At 33.6% G+C, this 26,011-nt stretch overlaps 1 protein-coding gene across 1 annotated transcript in view; it reads left to right on the top strand.

Moving 5' to 3' along the window:
* The window catches only part of LOC145266689 (high affinity cationic amino acid transporter 1-like), a 381,400-nt gene that overhangs the window by 140,307 nt on the left and 215,082 nt on the right, over nt 1–26,011 (top strand). Inside the window, exon 2 of the mRNA XM_080122617.1 lies at nt 22,847–22,966. Coding sequence (XP_079978743.1) covers nt 22,847–22,966 — 120 coding nt within the window. The remainder of the gene's footprint in view (nt 1–22,846; nt 22,967–26,011) is intronic.

Here is a 26,011-nt window from a genome sequence, read left to right as displayed (position 1 = left end):
TCACGAAAAACAACCGTCTAGCTGAATCCACTGTGAAAAATTTCCCCCACTCTATATCTGTGCTTAAATCAAAACGCGGATTCCATAAACAAAGCTTCTTTCTTAGAACTGCACGCCTGTGGAACTCTGTTCCGTCTGCCTGCTTCCCACCGGACTACAACCTGGATGTCTTCAAGTCCAATGTTAAAAAATTCCTAATGAACCGCCCCCTTAAGTAAACACTTCATCAAACCTCCACACTAACGTAATGTACTTGCAATAACCCTTATCCCTGAGTGGCTTCCGGGCCTTGATAAGTGGTGATCACTGTGTAAAAAAAACAAAAAAAACATTCGTTATCACTGCAATGATATTGCGAGCAAAAGTTCATTACGTGCTATGCGTGTTTACAACCTGATTCTCCCTCGTCCTCCTCGCAATGGTGTTAATTCTTTGGACCAAGCGAACCGTTAACTTCATTTATATGTACAACAAACCTGTATATTATCAGAAATAGTCACTAATTACATGCAAATGATATGGTATAAAGGCATCAGCTCGGTTCCACAATAAGTTTCTACAGCATGAATGAGACAAATGATCTTGTTTATTGTTATGTGGTCCATCTCGCTTCATATCATTTCAAATTGCAGGGTTTCAAATATTTAATAATGGCAAATACTGTCACGTTTCAAACCAATGCATTGTGTACATCGTGAAATATATGCAATACAAATAAAAACGTATCAACAGAAAACAATAAACGAAAAATTCCTGAATTTAAAAGTCCTAGCTGATGATAAAGAAGCAGCAGTTATATCACATACGTTACGGAATGTTCAGATATTTACGTGGATGAGCCTCCTGATATCACTGAGCTATGATTATTTTTGGTGCTAAGCACCTTTACTTATATCCAATATTCAGGCATTTTTTACACGTTGTTTTACTTGAAATCTGCTAGGGCACGATTTTCTTCTTTTAGCCCTCTCCGTACAGGTTTGTTTGCAGTAAACAGCATGTCTGAGATATCATTAAGTGCAGTCACTGACCAGATGACCCCGTGTATGAACATTTTTGCGCGAATTACATTATAAGTAATACATTCGTAAACGTCTTTTCTTAAGAGTTAAACATTTATTTTTCGTCTTAATTCATTTTCGATGCACAACTAGAGTTCTGCTAGTGTTTTCATTTAGATGTTTAATCTATAATTCCCTTATTAGTTAAGGAAAATCCATCCACCCGTACAAATGCATATAAATCGATCGAGAAAATTATCATCCGAAATGACAGGACTTTTCTGAATTTTGGATTTTACGTTAAGGAAATATAAATGGTTTGTTGCTCTCCTTAATAATCCAGTTTTATATTGTATATCTAACATGTTACTACCAACTATTTGAGGACACGTGGAACTATTTGCAGAATCCTAATGTAACGTACATGTGATTAAAGCCAAAAAAGATTAGTTTTATATATCGCCATCTTGGACTGTGGTTATGAATTGTGTCAACGTTTCTTTTTCAGAACATTTAAAAATAATTTATCTTTCAAGTGTCACAGAGATAAAAGTACGAAATAATTAATTATTTATGTACGTTTCCTTACTCTTCCATTGTACCACGTGATCATGGTTCACAGTCGAATAATTAAATATTTCAGTCACCTGTTCATACATGATTCGTTTAAGCAATGATAGCTATAGTGGGCATGATTCCTCTCAATGCAATTAACATTTCCATAATGTATTTTAAAGATCTGGTAATTCTCTCTTTCTATGTTGGCAATATATTAAAAGTCCACTAAGATCAAACCCCCAATTTGATCGAGAATAGATTTAGATTTAACAGTGATTCTATTTGTATTAGCGCGTATAAAACACTTTTCTTTGTGATAATTCTGCTATTTGCTGTTTATTTATTACAAAATAAGAATACAAAAAACTAAACATTGTTTGAAAGAAAACAACAATTATAGATAACAGTGTCTGACGAGAATTCACAGCGTTGCAATGCAGATGCAATCAAAATATATTATTGTTCACGTTGTTCTAATTGTTTGAGGTTTTTACATGACAACTAATACAGTTCATAAATACATGAAAAATAAAACTAATTTAAAGTATACCGAAACTTAAATTGATAACCAGTTTTTCTATTAGTATATTTCAAAATGCTAATTAATTTGAATATTTTTACAGGAGTATGTTTTGTATATTTTATTCAAGTAAGTATCATGAATGCTTACGCAATGATCAGTATACGTATTTGATATGATATATAATGTTTGTATTTCTGTAAAAGTATCTCATTTTAGTTTTGAAATTAATAGTTGTTGGGATGTGTTTCATTTTTTACCGAATATTCTTCTTAATGTGATTTATGTGAATGTATTGATATTTTTTATTTAATATAATACATATTCTTTGGTCGTCATTAAATTGCAATATGTATGTACGTTTATATATATATATATATATATATATATATATATATATATATATATATATGTGTGTGTGTGTGTGTGTGTGTGTGTATGCAGTTACGCTCGGTGATGCTCCGACCTTATGTACCGTTCATGACTTTATGTGCGCATATATATATATATATATATTAAAAGTGTGACCCATATCCAGGTAACCTACACGCAAAATTTTCAGTGTTTAGACCCCACATTGACGAAGTAGTTTAGTAGATTCTGCAAAGGTCAACTCTGTCGACGTTGACCTTTTGGCAGCCAAATTTCGCCTAAAAACTTATAAAAAAAGCTTGCTGCATGTCTGAATATACTTTATGTAAAATTTCAAAGGTTTAGACTTCAAATTAGCTGAATTATTTGATATAGACCGGAAATATTAAATCTTTTGAACTTTGTGCCCTTGGCAGCCAAATTCTCGGCCAAAACCAAATTCTCGGCCAAAACCCGATTAAAACGATTGTCTTTTGTCTGAATACATTTTTTGTAAAATTCTAAATGTTTAGACAAAGAATTGGCTGAGCAATTTGGCGGAAACTTAAGTGGTCATTTTTTTTTAAATTCACCCTATTTTTGGGCGTTAACATTTATTGTTTTTTTTTTACTTAAAATGTTTGATCCATGTTCAAGTAATGTCTATCTAATATCTCAATGTTAACACTCAAAATAAGCAGAGGAGTTTGGTAGAGTTTTAAAAGGTACATTTATTGAACGTTTCCCCTTTAACATCCAGATTTCCCGCCCAAAACCGATTAAGAAGATTCTCCCGAATATCAATAATCTTTTATGCCAAATCTTTAGTCTGTAGACTGAAAATCGACAGAGTAGTTTGGTAGGGAAATGTAGACATGCAGACACAACCACATAGACATTTTCACTTATATATATATATATATATATATATATATATATATAAGTGAAAAATAAAAGCTATTGGTTCATGTTTTAATTTTTAGCCTTACAGCGGAAATGTTTCAATAGCTCTGTCATTAACGGCATAGCTCAAACTACTTCGTAAGGTAAACTTTTCGATTCTCGATGGTTACGAAAGAATCATTTTTTAAAACTTTTTAAATCATTAACATGTATTGGGTTGAACATCATATAACAAAAAATACGAAATCTGCTTTAATCAAAATGTCATATTTAAGCATATTTTACCACTGGGAAATGGCAGGCGCTCTGCTAGTATATATATATATATATATATATATATATATATATGTATATATATATATATATATGTGTGTGTGTGTGTGTGTGTGTGTGTGTGTGTGTTGACAAGAAAAAGAATATCCCAAATATAGCATAAGGAAGTAAACTGTTTTAGAACAAGTTTTAGATGTGAAGTTTTTTTTTTCTCATTTCGGATTGAAAAATCATTCATCAGCGGAATGATTCTCAACGTAAAATTAAACTGCCTTCTTCCTGTTTCGTTATTGAGGTCGCGCTGGTTGATATTGTACGTAACACTTTTTAGCTTTCTTTTTTTTACTTATCAAGCCAGAAACGAGCGCGGACGCCCAAGTAAATGAATGATAGACAGGGGGGTGCACAATTTCGTCGATGGGACAGAGTTTTATGTTTGCTTGACAGTACGGGGTTTATTATGTATGCGACTCTATTCTATGAGTGAATAACTATTAGCAAATGCACCAATCAATATGTGGCAAAATAGTTGATGTATGTATTAATGGTGGCTGTGTAGAGATACAGAATACTCTTGGGTGTGAGTAATTTTTAGAGAGACAACCTTTCTCGCAGAGTGTTGGTAATGTGCTGTGGTTGTTTGAATTTTAGTCAAAAATTTCTTCTGAGGACAGTTAAAATAAAATCTCAATTATCTTTTGTTCTCTGTGGAAAATTTAACATTTTTTTCTGTTAAAACCGCTTTTTTATTTTTTCTTCTTGAATATTAATTTGGCATATATTCTCCGTATAGTCGCGGTTTAACTGTTTAGCATTCATTAGACACATATTTATCTTGTGAGTAAATTTATTTTTCAAAAGGTTAGAGCTTCCATGTCAACTAGTTGGAATGGTACGTTTACGGCAGACTCCTTTTTGTTTCTCAGGCTTTGCAATTACAGAAACAAAAAGAAGAAAATGGAAGAAAAAGAGAAAAATTGAAAAGAAAGAGAAGAGGATAGAAAAGAAGAAAGAAGAGGAGAGAAGGCAATTAAGTGAGAAAATACTGGAAATACCGACAAAGGAAAGATTTGAATTACTAATTAAAGTTACAGCGAAGAAAGCAACGTGTAAAACCAGAATGTGATCTGATCAGCATTGGATAGATTTCACTATTGTACTAAAAAGGAGTTGATTTTTCAAAGGTATTTTTTTACAGGGGAGTCACCACTTATCACGGCCAGGAAGTCACTCGGGGATAAGGGTTATTGCGTGTACAGTAATCAATGGGACAATATCGTAGTAATCGCTTGTAATGGAGATTTGATAAAGTGTCTTACTTAAGGGGGTGGTTTATCAGATAATTGTTTATATTGGACTTGAAGACATCCAAGTTGTAGTCAGGTGGGAAACAGGCAAACGGAAGAGGCTCCTACGGGCGTGCAGTTTTAAGAAATAAGCTTTGTTCATGGAATCTACGTGTTGATTTAGACACAGATGACGAATGGGGAAAATTATTGACAGTGGTTTCAGCTAGACGGGTGTTTTTCGCGAAAGATTGGCGAGGGAGGGCCAGGGATTGGAGCTCAGATGAGCACTTGTTATGGAAATAACGGTATAATAAAGACAGGCTCGCAACGTCTCTTCGCAATTTTGGCAACGCATTCCGAATTTATTGTTAGTAATGACGCAAAAAAATGAAGGTTCATCTTTTATTACAAAAATTGGAAGCTGCGGATCATAAATTTCGTGGACTACATAATACCGAAACAGACGATCGAATTGTCCTTCGACGGCCGACAACTTTAAGGTCCTAATTATCATTAAAGACAGGGTCATCCAAGGACGCTGAACTAAGAGGCCGAGCACTAAGTAGATGGGAAAGGAACAAAATATTACTATTCAACAGGTGGCTGAGGGATGCCAAACAATCTTCTCGGAGAAGGAAGGCTCCAAAAATAGAGAAGAGGCGAGTGTAGCAAGTGTTTCGAAGTAATAAAAATATTATGTTCAAACAGTCAAGCGAAATCCGAACATAACCCTCCGGAATAATTCCAAAAGAAGCTTGAGTTATCTGTTATCTATGCCAAGGATGTGGAGAACTGCACTGGCAGAAAGATTGTCCATACCGCTTTTTGATAAAAGTGAAGGTATATATATATATATATATATATATATATATATATATATATATATGTGTGTGTGTATGTATATATATGGATATATATGTGTGTATGTATGTGTGTATGTATGTAGGGCGAATGCACTCTTTTTCTGGGTCAACGGCCAACTAGCACCGTGTATATTTGTGTGTGTGTGTGTGTGTGTGTGTGTGTATATGTGTATTGGGGTGGAGAGGTCTCCCGTAAGCCATGGTGAAGGCAACCTTTCTAGGAGAAGCACATCTCTGATTTAAAAAAAACCATAAAGCGGAAGACCAGTACCCGCATTAAGCTGGTCTGCAGTTTAATTTGTTGCTGGCTACATTGCTCTTGCTTGTTCCTGGATCTCAACATTTTGAACTGAGAGAGATATTTAGCTGTCGTACAAAGCTAAGACTCTGTAACATCATCTTTATATAGATACTCCTTCAGGCATTTGGGCTCATGGATTTTAAATGTCTGAGGGAATGGCACTCCTCTGACAAGACGTTGCAATCATATATATATATATATATGTATATATGTATATATATATATGTGTATATATGTATGTATATATATATATGTATATATATATATCGAAATATTACATATGATTGCCATATGCGAAAAAAGCTGAGGTTGTCGACTATGATGTTCATTGATATTTGGTTGTATTAGAATGAATGTAGTATATTATTTGTGCTACAGGAATATGAATAAGAACACTTATCTACTTCTGATTCATATGCTGATTTATATAATTCTTATATTTGCATTAAAATCTATAACACAAGCTTCTGTATTGATTACACTAAGCATCGACGGCGGTATTTTATTCCATTATATTAAAATAATTACTCGATTCTTTAGAAAAGCATCGTCGTATGAACTTGTGTGTGTGTTTGTGTTCGTGTGTATGTGTGTGATTACTTTTTCATATTCCTGGAATTAAAATCAATATTTGCCTGTTATTATAAAAAAATAAATATATAGAATTTGTTTACAGTTGTGTAGTTCCATGCTTAATATCGATGGCTTTTTCCGTTCATATCAGGACACCTGGTTGGGAAATTTGTTGAAAGACGTCTGTCTTCTCTTTCCTGAGAAAACATCTGTGTTTGCTATTTTGTGTTCGATAACAAATGGTTATTTGTGAACTTGTCAGTTTTTTTATTTACACTTTTATCAGTGAGTATGTCCACGGCAACTGCCTCTCTTGTATTCACAAGTTTATCTTGGATTCAAGTATTATTTTCCTGTCAACATGGCGGTCGTTGATAACGGTATTTTCAGACGCTCGGCATAATTTGCTTTGTGACTTGTATATGTTTAGTGAATAGATTTTGTTATCAGGTAAAAAAGCGTTTAAGTAAAAAATACTACATACATACATATATATATATATATATATATATATATATATATATATATATATTTGTATTCATCCACAGACACTACAATTTCGTTGTATCAAATCTTAGTGCAGCTACACTAGCACCTTTCCCAAGCCGAGGATTACACCTAGAACCATCGCGTTGATAGCCGGCACTTTTCCCTATTAACCCACCTGAGCGGTGTCCGTATATGACCTCAACAAATTTCCATTGGAATCTAACATTCGTCCACCACTTTCACGGTGCTTAAACCGCTTCATAACAAAAAAGGCGAGCCTCGCATTTACAGCCAATTAAGTAACGGGTGAGATGTTCTACAACAGATCTCTATCAAAAGAAGGTGGCTTAAAAATATTTAGGTATGTATGTATATATGCGTGTATATATGCATATATATATACATATATATACATATATATATACACATATATATAATGTATATATATATACATATAATGTATATATATATATATATGTATATATATATATACATACATACCTTGTTATTTTTAACCAAACTTTTAATATAATGAAATCTCGATAATATTTATATACCAATAAAATCCACGTCCATATTAATTGAGTCAGTAATTAAAGCTATATGGTTATCATTTTATAATCAAGTATGTGTATAATATTTCCGCTAAAAACATAATGAGAACAACATATAAAATTAGAACATCACATTGTGTACATTCTTACGTTCATCAATAATTTCTTAGTCAATTCAATTGATTTTTGCCGCAATCTACACTTTCTAATAATTTAATTCATGTGTTCCACTAGTTTTCCGTAACTTGCGATTGTTTCGAATAAACTTTGTTTACATGTTACGATCGACTGATTAATTTTTGCTTAACATGTTATCTCTAAACATAGAACCGTAATAAGATGGTTTATTAAATAGTATTACCTAAAAGTTATCTTCATCCCATTCTGATTATGAGATAATTTAAATGTAAAAATTATCTTTTCAATTCTTATCGTTATTTTAGAATTTCATTTTATTTCTGTATCTTTCGTCTTTATTTTAATTCGTAATGTTTTCTTTCTAAGGGAGATAACTTTTTTCATCAATATTTTTCATTTCATCAATTTATCGTAATTCCATGCATTCATATTTGATTATTTTGACTTTAGTATTTATTAATCACCCTTATTTAAAATTTATTGTCTTAATATTAACTTCTCGAATTTCTCACTTAGTTTTCTTCAACCTTTTTGTTTTTTATTAACTTCATTTAAATCTATCTGAATCTGATCTGTGTGTCACCATATCATGCAGTTACTGGATATTAGATAGTATTAATAGTTGGGTTATTGAAATTACTCGTGTGTTATTTCATTACTAATTACGATTATTGAATTTATATTACTTCTATTTTTCATAGGTTATACTTATTCATAGTTTCTAAATATTAACTTGATGATCTAATCATTTATTTCTTTATTAACCTTTCCATACGTATAATGTTTCTTTTTCAACACTTAAATTTCACATTCCACATATTCTTTAAATATATCCTCTTTAAAAAGTTATTTTAATCAGGCTTTAGGCGTCATAATAGGAATTTATTTATATGAAGAGAGCTTTGTATAGCGTCTAAATGTTGTTTGTAATTTCCTCAGGTTATGTAGTATGGGGCGATTACAAAATATCGAAAAAGGTAAATGGAAAAGTTGTGGGAAGCTAGGTCCAACTACGGGATATATACATAATGACTTCTTTCGAGTGAGTCTGTTCGTAACTTCGTTCTCCATGTATTCCCAAACAACCAATCCGATTTTCCTAACTTTCACATAAATTTACTTCATATACCTATGAATGGTGTTAGAGAGTGTTTTATAAGCTCGGAATAATTCGAATAAAGAATAAGCAGCCTGATTTTTTTACCAAAGATAACCTCTAATGCAGTACAACATCACTAGTGAAATTTAGAAGTTTTCTCGATTTACAAGCACACAGTTCTGTCGTATAAATTAAACAATACTTTCTTTGTATAAATTAAACAATACTTTCTTTGATAAGACAGGGGTGGGTTCGAAATTAATGTTTTTTTAGAACGAAATGAAAACATGTAACTTAACTTTTGCATCTTAGATTTTGATTGGTGGCATTCTGTAAAATAATTTCAAACGATCAATGCAACGTAGAATGCAATTTAGAGTTTCTGCGTGGACATATGTGCAGCGTTCTTCCCGTGCACCAATGTGAAATGAAACGGTTATATGAATTATAGGTCTTTTAGCTTAACGGGTCCATACGGGGCTGGAACACGAAAAAGGTGCTATTTTCTTAACATAAAAAGATATTTTGTGGGCGTTACTTGACATATATTTTCATTTATATATATATATATATATATATATATATATATATATATATATATATATATATATATATATATATATATCAGGGGAGGAGATGGAACAAGTGCCACTCGTGCCCGGCACGACCAATAATTCGATCAATGTCATTCAAAATGGATTATAAATCATCCATTAATTTCAAGCAAAAATACTTAATCTGATCTCAATTAAATTACGTATCTATTCAAGTTTCGATAACTAAGTAGCCAAACGTTCATAAATATATCTGGGCATAATACAACGATGCTGCTTTTAACGGGTGGTCTTGGTTCGGTCACCATCAGATTCATTGAACATCCCATAACAGCGGCTATAATGTTGTGTATAGAGCTGTGGACTTAATTGCTAACATGGTTAGTTGCATCGTCATCAATTTCTTTATTCTATAAGCATATTTTTCTCGTCATAGTAATGAACATCTTCTTATTTCTTCTGTAGTTTTAAAAGGAAAAAAGAATATCTTATCTACTGCATTAACAAGACTACAAATTATACAGTAGCTTGATTGTTTTAAAAAAAAAACACCATGCAAGGTACGTTAGTCAATCTGTGCAATACAATGGAGAATCACAATAGCAACTATGGTGACTTACTTTGGGTCCACGGACCACGGGTGGGGAACTGAAGTTGACAGAGGGCAGGGGCACGAGTAGCAATAGTAGGCTAGAGTCGCCACTGATATATATATATATATATATATATATATATATATATATATATATAGTGGGCATATATGTGTAGGTAGAAAAAGAATGAGCTTCACGGATTAGATAATTTATAGTAACATAAGGCATAAGATAGGTAATAATAACCTATTATTTTTTCAAGCGTAATATATCGCCAGAATTCTAAAATTGTTAATAATCTTTATAATAGAAATACTGAACGAGGATTCACTAAAAAGAAAAGCTTTTGCAATATTTATACTCACATAGTCTGTTCATTTTCTCATCGAGTTAATTGGACACCTTTGATTGTTTCTTTTTACTTATAGAATACTTCAGCAATATTTAATTAGATTTTAAATCTGGAAAACTGATGACACTAGATTTCTATTTCTTTCTGAAACTTCTTTCTAAAATGATTTGATTTTCACAGTAGATGATTCTGTTTAATTTTATTTGTTATCTACAGTTGTGCGAGATGATTTAATGTTCGATTGACCTCTCTTTAAATTTTTTATTCAGCTTTCAAATCACATTACGGTGAATAAATGACCAATATTTTTCTAACGATACTGTTAGTTTTCATGGAAGTATCTGATGTTATATCCCGAAAAGTCTCACACGATAGAATTGTTTTATAGAACGTTTGCAGTATGTTAAAACTAAACATACCGCTTTTACTTTCCTCGTAACGATTAAGTCTGGAATAGATATTTATTTACATGGAACACTGGATGCACTAGCGTTAAGTAATGGACCACGCGGGAAATATCCTGTACAAATGGTTATTTTTCTGTACTATTGCAGACGGTTAAATGTCTATAATTGTTCCATCTGCGTGTGATGGAATACTAATCCTGCTATTTCTATAAAATCGTTTTATGTAAACACATGAACCATTTGCGTATTGTATAATATTTATCAGTTTGATAGAAATAAGCGATTTGTCTGCAGTTGTTTTCTTCTTGTTCTTTTTCCTCGAGAATTCCTAAGGTCATGCGAACAATGGGAAGAGTGTCCTTGGCAACATAGCCTCTGGTGACTGGGCATACCGGTCCTTTGTCTGGCATAGGCGTCCTGAGTAGATGACGGTCTCCTTCTTCTAACGTAGTTCTTCTGTGGTCTTTCTATTGTTGATCTCGAAAGCCTCGCTTTGGCAAAGCCCTTAAACTTTCTCTGCTTTTGCCTTGATTGCGCAGTCTTTTTCTACAATATCAACTACGCGCAGCCGTTGCCTCAGTGGTCCTTGAAGCGCTTTTTGCGAAGCCCCTCTGTTTCGGTAATTATGGGTCAATTCGGTATAAACACCACTTAGGGCAATCTTGTTTCTTCCATTTGAGACAAGTGCCCAGCCCAGCGAAGCTGTCTGGTCAGAGACATTGTTTAATACTGGTAAATTACATTCTCTAGAGTAATTCATTGTTGGTGAAGTAGTCCTTTAACTTGACGCCCAGGATATAACAATGGAAAAATAGGAAAAAAAATCACATGTTTTTGTTTTAGACCTTTTAGCATTTCCCAAAGACTAATGAAAAAAATAATCTAAGCCATTTATATGAAACCAAACAAATGTAAACAAAAGAAAATATCCGAAGAAGGCAGGATCGAACGTGCAGAGAAAGTTGGGAAAGGAATTACGAATGGAAAGGCTTTAACTTACTGCTCCACGGTAAATGTAGGACGTTACGACCCTCGAAAGTACTACATTTAACAAACAATTACTGGAAGTGACTCGTCCGGTGTATATCGATAAGTCGAGTAATATAAACAGAGGTTTATCTACTGTAGAATTAAAGCAAACAGCTTAATTTTGTTCGACAATATTTATACAATGCAATCATAAAACAGAGCACCTGCATATTCCTTTGTTAGGATATCTACGTTAAAAGTTAACGTACATGTAATTTTTAATAATCAATGTGCATAATATTAAATGCATTAAATCGAAGAAAGGAACGCGTCTTCACTGGAAAAATAACCTTAACAATTTATTATTTTAATAAATGTAAAATTATATTAAATCGAACTTTTAGTAAAGGAATAAATAATTGCTCTTAACTTGAAGCTAAGCCCAAACGAGAGGAGAGTGTCTTGTGAATAATCTGTGCTTCCATCTTATCATTGTCTAAAGAAAAAATATCGTGAAATTCGATTTTAACCTGTAAAAAAAATATTTCCAAATATCGCGATTATATAAATGCATAAGTACTAAATTTTGGTTTCATTAAATCTGCCTTTTAAACTTTAAATGTGTTAGATTTAATTACGTTATTATCGAAAATGTAATCAATTATTTTTTAATGTAAACACGTGTTTTCAAAAATAAAGGAATAAAGAATGCAAGATGAAGATTTTAACTGTTGGGTATTCATGTATTTTAGTTCCATGCTTCAATAATAATGCATAAAAATTATTTCGAAAGCTATTCTTTACACGGAGAGCGTCTTTTGTAACTATTCTGTTCTTCTTTCTCGTAATATAGAAAATATGTGTTTCTTTCTTATAATGAAAGATCTCGTTAAACTTTAATACAACCTGGAAAAATAGGTAAAAGTAGGGCAGAACCAAAGAATGCACTTAGTTTTGGTTAATGGTATAGTTGATATAGGTCTCAGATGCATATGATGGCTAATGGTATCGCGATCTGCCATCATATGCGTCCGTGATCAATATCCACTTTAAATGTTGGTTCTTATGCATTTTTTATTCTTTTGCACTAAATAAATACGGATATTATAATAAAAACTTCCATTTTTCCTTGTTGAAATAACATAATAAATAAGTAATAAACCAATTTTTCCGAACATAAAATCTTTGAAAACCAAAACGTTTATTGTATCCAATCGTTTCCATATATGATTGTAAAAACATTTATTTAAAAGTCTGCGTAAGGAAATACAATTTTAATTAGAGAATATTGTAATAAACGTATTATTGCATTTTTATCAAGTAAAAACAACATTCTGAACGGATTGCCTATTCTAATCAAGGAAGCCATCGTTGTTTTAATCTCTGGAGCGTTTTTTATGAGGTTTCGTTCATACAAAAATGACCGATTATTTAGATGTCAGCCAATGAGTTTGTGTAGAATGTGATGAGGAAGGAATCGATATTTTTGGAGTTGAGAAACGGTATCTGTATAAGTATATGCGCCAGAAATTAAGGCAACCCCACATATATAACCCTATTGCAAAACATTTCCTGGTGTCGACTAAGAGCAAGACTAGCACTTTTTTATTTAGAGAGAAAAGTAACAGCTACTTCTATTGTATATCTTGCGATCGTGATGATGTCACTCCTAGGATTCCATCTACAGTTTTATTATAACGAATGAATGAATGCATCTAAAATGTCGTTCTATAGTTCATAAGATATTTACGAAGTGTAGACGTAATAAATGTGTATTTGGCATCGGTTGTTGTAAACCTACGGTGTTTTGGTCCAGAGGGAAAAAACTGCGCTGTTTTTATTATATCGCGCTCAGTAAAGTTACATTGATAATGATACTTAGGTGTTGAAGACCCACGTGGAGACTTTTAGTACAGTACTACTGTTTTATTGATGCTGATCGCTAAGGCAAAGAGTTTTGCTGCATTGGCAAAGCGGTTTATGACTGCCTAAAAGGCAAGTTAATTATGCGCTACGAGAAAGAAGTCTTTGTCAAAGAGTGGCTGGAAGATAAACACCTTCGGGTCCTAGTATAAACTAGATCTGCGGGAGGCGAAAACGCCACCATCTGTTCAATACCGCACATAAATCTCTTCAAGTTCTCATAAACCTCGCAGAGCATCATGCAGAAGAATATGGCGAAGAGCGTTGGTGCGAAGATATAATCTTGTTTGATACCATTTCCAATAGTGAAAGAGTGTAAAAGGTTGACGGTATGTTTCATTGTAACACATCTGTCACATATGCAGTTGCCGCAGTGTTGCCAGGAGCTTTGCTGAGTGGTCACGTTTTACAAAATATTGAAAAGAACATCTTAGTTTACCATATCAAAGCACTCTTCAGATCAATGAATGCAATATAAAAACCACTGTACTGCTCTGCACTTCTCTTGAATTTGCTGAGGAACAAAGATTATATTGGTGATTCCTCTATTTTCTTGGAAAAGGCAATGGCTTTCTCACGAATTTTCCTCAGCAAAAGTTCTTTTCTACAATAAATAAAAGGGTGACGCGCTTGTAGTAAGAGCAATCTGATTTTTCCTTTTTCTTATTCAGAGAAACGATGACTGCATCACAAAGATATTGTGGGACAAATTCTCTTTCCTAGAAACTCTGAAAGAAGCTCGAGATTTTGCCCCAAAATGTGTCACCTCCGTGTTTATACATCTCATTTAGTATACCGTCGATTACAGGAGCCGTGTAGCAATTCAGCTTTTTATATCAGCCCAAGTTATTATTGAATTGGGTGTCGTCGATTGCTGATTTCATTGCTTGCTGGACATATTCTTGATCGCCGTTGCCTTCGGCTTGCATTGTCCCTAAAGATGCCCATAGTGATCTGTCCAGCGTTAATGGAGTGGTAATCCATTGTTACTGAAGAGACTGTTGTCGTCAGATTCCCCTAAGAGAGCTAAAACCTGCTGCCTTAATTCGTATCTTGCACGAAGTTCCTGGTAGAACTTTTAGCTATTTCCAGTATCTGGTTACGCTGGGTTTGTTCTGCAACGATTATCAATAATTTCCTCTGCATTTTACTTAACGTATTCTCAAATGTACCGCATGCATTTTTATAATCAACTTTTGCTGCAAGGTCGTCAAACTTTGCAAGGACCCTCTCAAAGCAGTTGCGCTTCTTCTGTAAGATGTCATGTATCTCTACGTAATTCTTACCGAACCAGTCTCTTATATTCCTGGTTGAGTAGCTTGCTACTTCAGCTGTTGTTTCCTGGAGAATGATTTTCCGCCGTTTGCACTGAATTTCTGGGTACTCAACTTTTGAACTGCCCTTGCTGGTGTGAAGGTGCTCCTCCATTTTCTTGTAACATTCTTTTTTGAGACACCCAAATCAATCCGCTCGTAGATTCTCCACCTCTTTTTTTTTTTTTTTTTGAGGCTTGGTCATCTTGGGTATTGTTCTAACGAGCCGATTATCTGTGTCAGTCTCCATTAGGCATGAAACGTGTGCTAACTATGTGCAGGCACACCAGTGCATAGTCCAGAAGACAGCATCATTTGTTGTGCGGATGCATCCACGTTGTTTCAAAACGAGCTTTTTACTATAAGAGGGAGTTGATGATACCGAGACACTGTTTTGCAGTCTTTACATCATCAACGCTCTGATCCCCATCTGGCATCAATTGAAATGGATGGCTCTCGTCTAGGAGAAGCCCATGTTTTGACAAGTTTCTGGGTTTGTCCTTTACCCCTGACATAAAATGGAACACGTACATCAAGTCTGTTGCCAAGGTCGCTGGAAAGATGGTGGGATCTTTCTACCGCTTCAGAAGATATCTCACTACTGATGCAATTCTCTATCTATATAAAAGCCAAGTACGTCCTAGGATGGTTGGTTGGTTGGTTGTTTTTGTTTTACGGCATATCAACTGTTTCCGGGTTATTTAATGCCGAATCCAAAGATTTTGAAGAAAAATTTTGTTAATAGAATATATTTGTTGTTTTCATGTCGGTTGCTATTTAACCCATAGTTGGGACCCTAACAGGTACTACCACTCCGGGTCAGAGTGCACCTGGGAGCAATGGTAATTAAAGGATGGCTCCACACTCTCCAAAGCCCACAAGCTGGGGCCTCACCACTGGATATAGTTTAAGGTCATATCCAGGACCCCCATTGAGGGACTTTTACCCTCTGCAAGGGGGCAGTCGGCGTATTCTAATGCCCCACCGACAGAGCCGTCGAAGTATGGAATACTGCTGCTATATCTGGGCAGGAGCTGCTAAAAACAGCCAATCCTGCCTTGACAGAGTACAAAATAGACTTCGTGGCTTAGTGGGGGATGTCCTTTTCTCTACCCTGCAACCTCTCTCCCACAGAAGAGACGTTGCGAGCCTATCCTTGTTTTGTCGTTATTTCTGTGGCAGGTGCTCGTCTGAACTCCAATCTCTGGAAAACCCCCGTCTAGCTGAATCCACTGTCAAAAATTTCCCCCACTCTTTATCTGTGCCTAAATCAAAACGTAGATTCCATGAACAAAGCTTCTTTCTTAGAACTGCACGCCTGTGGAACTCTGTTCCGTCTGCCTGTCTTCCACCTGACTACAACCTGGATGTCTTCAAGTCCAATGTTAAAGAATTCCTAATGAACTGCCCCCTTAAGTAAACACTTCATTAAATCTCTATACTAACGTACTGTACTTGCAATAACCCTTATCCCTGAGTGGCTTCCGGGCCTTGATAAGTGGTGACCACAATGTCAAAACAAGCCCCTACTAGCGTCTTCAGATGTCAATACAGTAGCCTTATCTACGTCCTTCAATAACACTTGGTAAATATCAAATGCCGTACACACCTATGACAGAATCCAGTCCTCTGTTTATTTGCCATAAGAACTTCCTCAATACTATGTAGAAGGCTTTCGGAGAGGTAGGATACGCCTTAAGTGTGGGGGGCATAAACCATAATTGGAATGGGATACTTGTCATCTAAAGAGAGAAGAGACATAAGGAGGTCAGAGTGTCAAAGTAGAAGGTGCGGTATCCTGTCCCTGTCAGTTTGCGTTCGTACTTCCTTTTCCAGGCCAGTAATGTATATAGCTTGCTTTCTATTCAGCTAATGAGACTTGCTCTGCAGAGTTCACTTCGCTAACAGCTGAAATCCGGATGTCAAGTCTAGCAGGTTCTCTGAAGACTAGGACTGTGCGTCTCTGAGGCGGTTTTTGTTTGCAGAATTCTTCTCATGCACGATACTTTCAGCATTGCTATAATTTTCGTTCTGTTTCCTTTCTTACCGCTTACAGAAAAAAAAGGCCTGTTGACGACGGCCAGCCAACCAGGTAGCGGCTAGGAGAATTAAGGGCAACCAGCGTTATCGGTAAATGTGGATGCTTGCTCGCTAAGAGTGCTACTGAATCTGCAGTTTTCTCATCAACAACAAGCGATCCATACCTCTGACCCGCCCACAAGCACAGTTGAAACTGCAACTACAAGTGCAAATGTTTTCTAAAATATAATACAAACACACATACACATACCCACCTACCTACTAACACACAAACATCCAACCTACGCATATATATATATATATATATAATTAATTTACTTACATAAAATTAATATACGAAAGTATAGATTTATGCATACACTTTAAGTATTTACTTCAAATTGCTCAATAGGTAGGCAGAGCTAGTTAGTAATTTATAAAATATATATGGCGATTAAGCAACACTGAATATTCGGCGTTTCATCCACTCTAGGACACCTCAGGCTTATGCGCGAATTCTGTGGTTGTTTAACGTTTTTATATGCTCCTCTCCTATTGAGATTTTAGTTAGCCAATCAGCTTTCTAGTATCCACCGCACCACTTCCTATCAGCCAATGGGCATGCATTTTATCGGACAAAGGATCTGTTTTAAAACTAGGCAAGTGTTTTTGTTTATTGTTAGTTCATATATAAATATATATATATATATATATGTGTACATACATATATGCACATATATATATATACATATATATGTGATCGTTTATGTATATGTATGTTTATTTAATTTATTTATTTATTTATTTTCTATTGTTTTTGTTAGTTTTAAAACTATTTTTTATATCTCTATCCTGGAATAAATTTGATTTTGTGAACACAGTAATTTGCTATTTCTCTTCAACAGTTTCATAGATGTCCGCTTTCTTTAAGTTCCCAGTATTTATTCGCTATTGTTGTTTTTATACGAAACATCGCTAAAAAATATCCCCACACCCAGCAAGCTATATTTTTAAATTAATTAAAAAAAAAACAGATGAACTAATACGCCGAATGCGATGGCGAGCAAATTTCTTCCTTAAAACTGAAAACGTAAACAAAAAAGAATCCTATGGTTTTAAAACCCTTAAAATGCGAAAACAGTAGACCTTTTGATAAACTTTGAAAATGAACTTTTAAAAGTAATTAAAAACTTAGAATTCCACAATAAACCTAACAATTTCCAACGGAAACTACACAATATCGTTAGAAACATAAACAACTTTAATAAAATCTTTGTAAAAGCAGATAAAACTAGAAACTTTTATAAAATAGATAAGCAAGAATATAACAAACTAATCACAGGAAACATTACGAAAAACTACAAAAAAACTAGACACAAACGAGTGCGACTACATAGATACAATAAATACTGAAAGTAAACAAATTAAAAATTAGTGATAAAGTTGGCAAATTCAAACCTAGAGGCATACATTCTGCTGGGACTTTAATAATAATCCCAGCACCCGCCTGATAAACCCAACTAAAACAGAAATAGGTAGAATTAGCAAAACAATACATTCTAGAGTAAACAAACAAATCCAGCCAGACCTAGAATTAAACCAGTCGGCAAATACTACCGAAGCCATCACCTGGTTTAAAAATATAGAAGACAAAGATAAATGTACGTTTATACAGTTTGACATCATAGACTTTTATCCCTCGATATCCGAAGAACTTTTTAACATTGCCCTAGAATTTGCCGAGATATACACTGATATATCATCGGAAGAAATCAACATCATTAAAAAATGTAGAAAATCAGTTCTAATAAATAACAATAACCAATGGATAAAAACTAAAATGAAAAATTCGTTTGATTTGGCGATGGGTGCCAGGGATTCTGCAGAGGCATCAGATCTTGTGGGATTATTCATTGTATATACCCTCACAAGCATATTCGATACTACGAATATCGGCCTATATAGAGATGACGGACTAGCTATAATAAAAAAAAACCAACAAAGTCAAGGCAGATAACTTTAAGAAAATCATACACAAGGAAGTGAAAAAATTAGGCCTAAAAGCAGACGTATCAGCTAAATAAAATAACAAACTTCCTGGACGTCACGTTAAATTTAGATAAAAACCCATATGAACCCCACTAAAAAGATAACGCCACTCCAATATACGTAAACCCTAAGTCCAATCACCCACCATCAATTATAAAACAGATTCCTAACTCGATCCTAAGTAGACTCAGTGATAACTCAAGCGATGAAAATGCATTTAACAGGGCAGCCAATATCTACGAAACAGCCCTAAAAAATAGTGGATACAAAAATTTCGATCAATATAAGCAACAAAACACCAATAAATATAATAACATTATAAATAGAAGAAAAAGAACTATAATTTGGTATACGGCCCCATACAATCCAATGTTAAAAACAAAACTTGGCAAGAAATTTATAGATCTTATTGAAAAACACTTTCCCGCAACCAACCCCTTACACAAAATCTTCAATAAAAATACCTTAAAGTTATCCTACAGTTGTTGCGAAAATTTAGAGATGATAATTAAAGCACATAATAACAAAATATTAAATAAAAACAATGTAAACGACAACAAAATAAACAATAAAAAAGTAGACACCATGATAAAAATAAAACCACCACTAGCAGAAATAATAATAATAATAATAATAATACACCAACCCCGGACAATAACAACCATTCTATAAATAAAAATACTAATAACGAACAAGATAAATGCAACTGTAGCCACCGCACATTTTGCCCAGTTCAAAATAAATGTCTAACTAAAAGCAACAATATTTGCGAAAGAAAACCCGAATAACAAGAAATATTACGTAGGCATGACTTCATTAGATTTCAAAACCCCATACTATGACCACAAAAGTACATTCAACAATAAAAAAAACACCGTATAAAAACAATACTAGCAAATAAATACTGGGAACTCAAAGAAAGCGGACATTCGCCGGTAGTCGAATGGAAAATAATAAGACAAGCTACCACGTGTAGGCATCTAGACGACCCATGTAGATTCTGCCTTCATGAAAAATGTGCTATCATGTACTTTAAAGAACCACAACATCTATTAAACTGTAGAAGAGAAATAGCAAATAATTGTGTTCACAAAATAAAATTTATTCTAGAATAGCGATATAAAAAATTGTTTTCAAACTAACAAAAACAATAGAAAATAAACAAATAAATAAATTAAATAAACATGAATATACATAAACGATCACACATATATGTATGTATATACAGTGATGATCATATTTATTGGCACGGTAAAATAAAAGTTAAATTTTATCTAATAAATTCTAAAAAAGGGATTAAATTAAAGAAAATAACAAAGTATATTATGTATTTTTAACTGGCCTTTCCGATGCAGCAATCGGATTTTAGAAAAAATAAATAACAAAGGAACAACAAACATAATTGCAAAAAACCCTTGTTCAAAATTATTGGCACAGCTTTGTTTTTCTTTTAGTATCAGTATAATATCAATCAATTTCCGGTTTACGTGCTTTCTGGACTTTTTTATAGCCATATTATGCTTGTTTAACGCTAATTCAGTGAATAATCTTTTTCAGATAATTTTTAGATAGCGATTTATTTAAACTATTATAAGTGACTAAATTATAATTTTCAATCGCCATGGTTAAAACTAAGGAACACAGCGAAGACGTCAGGAAGCTTGTTGTAGCATGCCATACCAATGGGGAGGGCTATGATAAGATTTCAAAGAAGCTAAACCTTCCCAAATCCACTGTTAGAGCCATAATAAACAAGTTCAAATCGCAAGGCCACGTTATGAGTTTAGAGGGTAGAGGGAGAAAAAGGATTCTTTCCCCAAGAGATGAACGGAAAATTGTTCGACAAGTAAAACAAAACCCAAGGATCTCTGTTGGGGAGATTGTTGATGAACAGAGCACCTCTGGAGTGAATGTATCTCGACATACAGTTGGTAGAGTTTTGAAGAGAGCTGGTTTAAAAGCATGTCGTCCGAGAAAGACTCCCTTATTGAAGCCTATGCACCTGAAAGCAAGGCTAGCCTTTGCAAAACGTCATATTGATAAAGATGTTGCATTCTGGAAACGTGTTCTATGGACTGACGAAACAAAAATAGAGTTATTTGGCCATAATAAAGTGTCTTATATTTGCAGAAAATCTGGCGAAGCTTTCCTGCCTAAGAACACCATAGCCACAGTGAAGCACGGTGGAGGCAGTTTGATGTTTTGGGGATCCTTTGCTGCCTCTGGACCAGGGCGACTTGTTAAGGTCACAGGTAGCATAAAAAAGGAAGATTATGTTAAAATATTGGATGAAAACCTGAAAGACTCTGCTAAAGAGCTCTCACTTGGTCGTCGTTGGTGGTTCATGCAAGATAATGAACCAAAGCATTCGGCTAAACTGACTAAGAAATGGCTTGAGGACAATCATATTAATGTTTTGGAGTGGCCATCACAGAGCCCAGACCTTAATCCAATTGAAAATTTATGGAGAACATTAAAATTGAGGGTAATGCAAAGGAAGCCTAAGAATCTTATTCAATTGGAGGATTATTGTCAGGAAGAGTGGGCTAAAATTACTACTGAAGAGTGCAACAACTTGGTTGTAAACTATGAAAAGCGACTGAGGAAGGTAATCAAGGCCAAAGGCTATACAATTGATTATTAAATAAATCGTGCCAATAATTTTGAACAAGGGTTTTTTGCAATTATGTTTGTTGTTCCTTTGTTATTTATTTTTTCTAAAATCCGATTGCTGCATCGGAAAGGCCAGTTAAAAATACATAATATACTTTGTTATTTTCTTTAATTTAATCCCTTTTTTAGAATTTATTAGACAAAATTTAACTTTTATTTTACCGTGCCAATAAATATGATCATCACTGTACATATATGTATATATATATGTACATATATGTATGTACACACATATATATATATATATATATATATTTATATATAAACTAACAATAAAAGAACCTTAACCTAGTTTTAAAACAGATCCTTTTTTCCGATAAAATGCATGCCCATTGGCTGATAGGAAGCGGCGCGGTGGATACTAGAAAGCTAATTGGCTAACTAAAATCTCAATAGAAGAGGAGCATATAAAAACGATAAACAACCACAGAATTCGCGCATAAGCCTGAAGAGTCCTAGAGTGGATGAAACGGCGAATATTCAGTGTAACTTAATCGCCATATATATTTTATAAATTACTATATATATATATATATATATATATATATATATATATATATATATATATATATATCGAAAACGACGTGGTTAAGATCTTAAAGTCACTGACTGTGTGTTGGACGTAAATAGTTAAAATAATGTCTGAGTTACAGTCTTCATTCTTCTAATACGATTTGGAATGGTATGGTTACACATGTTATTCAACAGTTATTGAGTACAGTTTACTCTCTATTAGATTCTCTTGATGATGCAACTTAACTGCATTTCCTAAGTCCTCAAAAGTCCTGAAGATGCAACTTTACTGTTTTTCTAAGTCCTCAAGTTGCATCTTCACGATGCAACTTGAGGACTTAGGAAACTGAAATAACATCAATCATTTTCTGAACATATTGCCACTTTTCAGTCGTCTTAAACTTAAAAACGGTCTGGCATTAAAGCGTTATAGCTGTCCTTTTATATCCCATAATTGCTGTATGTGAATGTCAGTTTTTACAGTAAATTAGAAGATGCGCATAATGCATGTTTCAACTAAGTACGCGTCTAAATTTATAATTGTGTTTTTCTTTTTGTTGTCTTTCCAGGTGTTGGGAGTACTTTAGGTATTGGTATCTACGTTATAATTACGCATGTCGCTCATCAGCAAGCCGGGCCTTCAGTGGTTATCTCTGTACTCGTTGCTGGGGTCGCTGCTCTTCTCTCCGGTAAGCATTTTAACACATTTAAATTGATATCTGTATTTTGTTCAAATTTAAATACCAGTGTTATTTTGAGTTGATCCTTGGATTTTGTATTTACTACATTCAAATATTGGCACAGAAGTTAAATGTTATTGTAAGTAAAATATTTTTACACGTCTTTAATAAGTCAGAATTTCACTAATCAAATTATGTTGATATGGTTTTTCCTTCTATGTTCGGGAATACTCAATATTTCGATTAAATAGTTGTGTTTTGTCTTGTAACAGATACGAATCCTTTATTTGGATTACAATATATTTTCTCTTATAAACATTGTTTATATATATATATATATATATATATATATATATATATATATATATATATATATGGGTGTATATATGTGTGTATGGGTGTGTGTGTGTGTGTCTGTATGAGTTCGTGTGTTTGTATGTGAGGGAGAGAGAATAGAAAATCATTAAAACTGCGAAAAAAACATTACAATTAAATTTATTGTTCGACAGAATACTCAAAGAAAAAATTAATTTTAATTTACTCTCTTACTTTCTTTTAAAACAACTCGACTGTTTTTGGTTGGAATTAATAAATGTATATATAAATACTTATATTTATATTAGATTAAAGTTTACTCTTGCTTATATCGGTTACACATACAATTCCTATTTCGTTGATTGTTCTCATATATACATATATACATACACACATACATTATGATTGCAACGTCTTGTCAGTCGAGTGCCACTCTCTCAGACACTTAAAGCCCATGAGCCCAAAAAATGACGTCTATCGCCACAGGACCATTTTAATAGACAAATACCTGAGGGAGTATTTGTACACAGGTGATGTTACAGAGTATTGGCTTTGTACGACAGCTAAGTCTCTCTCACGGTTCAAATTGTTGAGATCCAGCAACAAGCAAGAAAAAGATAGCCAGCCACAAGTAAAATTGCAGACCAGCTTAATGCGGGTATTGGTCTCCCGCTCTATGGTTTTTTAAATCAGAGATTTGCTTCTCCTAGAAAAGTTGCCTTCACCACAGCTTACGGCAGCCCTCTCCACCCCAACACACACATGCATACACAAACACACACGGTGCTAGTTGGCCGTTGACCCCGAAAAAGGGTTCATTCGCCCTTTGGAAGGTCTTGTTTTTAATCCTTCGGGAAGACTAGCCACCCTCTTCACCAAACCAGTCTGGTGTGCGAACCAGTTTAGTCGCCGATGACCCGATCATGAGGCAGGTAGTACTGGGTTACATGGTACCAGTAGCATATAACATGACATGACATGAACATACATACATACATACACACACATATATATATATATATATATATATATATATATATATATATATATATATATATATATATATATATATATATATATATGATGTTTAGTCATGCACTCCACGGAATAAAACATACTTCACTACAAAGCATTTAATTAACTTGAAATAATATAAAAGGGCAAAGTTTAATTTGAGCTTTATTAATTTTAAATTGCATTTTATACAGTACACAAAGTGAATTCTTCAAATTTAATTGCAATTAAATTTTAAAATCATGTTGAATTTATTTTAATGTCATTGGTTGCATGTAAAAACTGAATTTATCTTATTATTTAGTAATTATTTATATAGATATACCATTTTCAACAAAAAAATATTAAAATTGTAAAATATTACATTTTACTTTAGGTGTCATTGAACATTTTCAAAGTGTATGCTTTTGAATTGTAATCTGACTTTTAGTAACCTATATGGATAAAAATTAAGTTATGCGTAATAAAAATTATGAAGTAGTAAAATAAAACGCATAAAGTATAAAACTACTATTTTGTCTTTCTTGTAGTGTTTTTTTTTTCTTTGGAATGGCTAAATTACTACTCTTAGCTCCCATATATATTCTAGCCAGGGTATGGGGGGGGCTGTTCGATTTAACAACGCACTTAATCAGGTTAAAATTATATAACAAGTACAAGCTTTATTTTACTATTGAGTGCATTTGGATTAGTTACCTATGCCGTTTCAAGTGTCTTACAGTTGTATTCTATGCAGCTGTTATATTTACGAAGTGTGTGATATTTATATAATGTATACCGTTTACTGAAAGTCGTATTATATTAATAATATACTGACCTTATTTTTTTCTTTTCGTGTCACGGTTAAGATTTTATTTGTTTTATCACATGGGTAGAAGTCTGTACAAGTACTTTTCTTTATTTCATAACAGACTTTTGTCCTCATCTTTTTAAGTTGTTGTATTACCATGTTCCTGCTATCTCTTCATAATGCCTTCTTAGGGTTGTCAACCAGGACGGGATAGTAATAACAACTATTAAGATGAGTATAACTGTTCGCAAATAAATAAATAAATAAATATAAACATTACTCATCTCAAAGAATTTCAAAAAAAATATATTATACTACATTATTTCTTAGTGAAAATAAAATTACTTGATAGTTTGTGATTTTTTTCGGATTATTAATATTGTATTCTCTGTGAAAATATAATATTAACAGACTCATAAAATAAATTGGATAGAATCATAATTATAATCTCAATTATCCTTTCGTTCTAGGGAAATAGGATGGGGGGTTGTTATTGTCAATGCTGTTGATAGTAGCAGTTCAGATCTTTATAACTAAGAGTTCTTTAAGCGCATATATATATATATATATATATATATATATTTCTGTAGATATATATTTTCTTATAATATGTACCAAACCTTATTTAAGAAGCTCAATTTAATAACAGAGCAATATAGAGAATAGATGGTTGTTTTGTTTTACGGCATATCAACCCTTTTCAGGTTATTTAATGCCGAATCTGGTGATTTTGAAAACGATTTTTTAATATAGTATATTTGTTTTTTAAGTCGTAGTATATTTAACCCATAGTTGGGACCGTAACAGGTGCTACCACTCCGGGTCAGAGTGGACTTGGGAGCAATGACAATTAAAGGGCGGCTCCACACTCCCTAAGGCCTGCAAGCTGGGGCCTCACCATCGGATATAGTTTAAGGACCAGAGAATAAATGAAT

Source organism: Euprymna scolopes, chromosome 4 (genome assembly GCF_053919585.1).
Source record: "Euprymna scolopes isolate OS-2025 chromosome 4, ASM5391958v1, whole genome shotgun sequence".
Taxonomy (NCBI): Eukaryota; Metazoa; Mollusca; class Cephalopoda; order Sepiida; family Sepiolidae; genus Euprymna; species Euprymna scolopes.
This window is presented reverse-complemented; position numbering and strand designations above follow the sequence as displayed.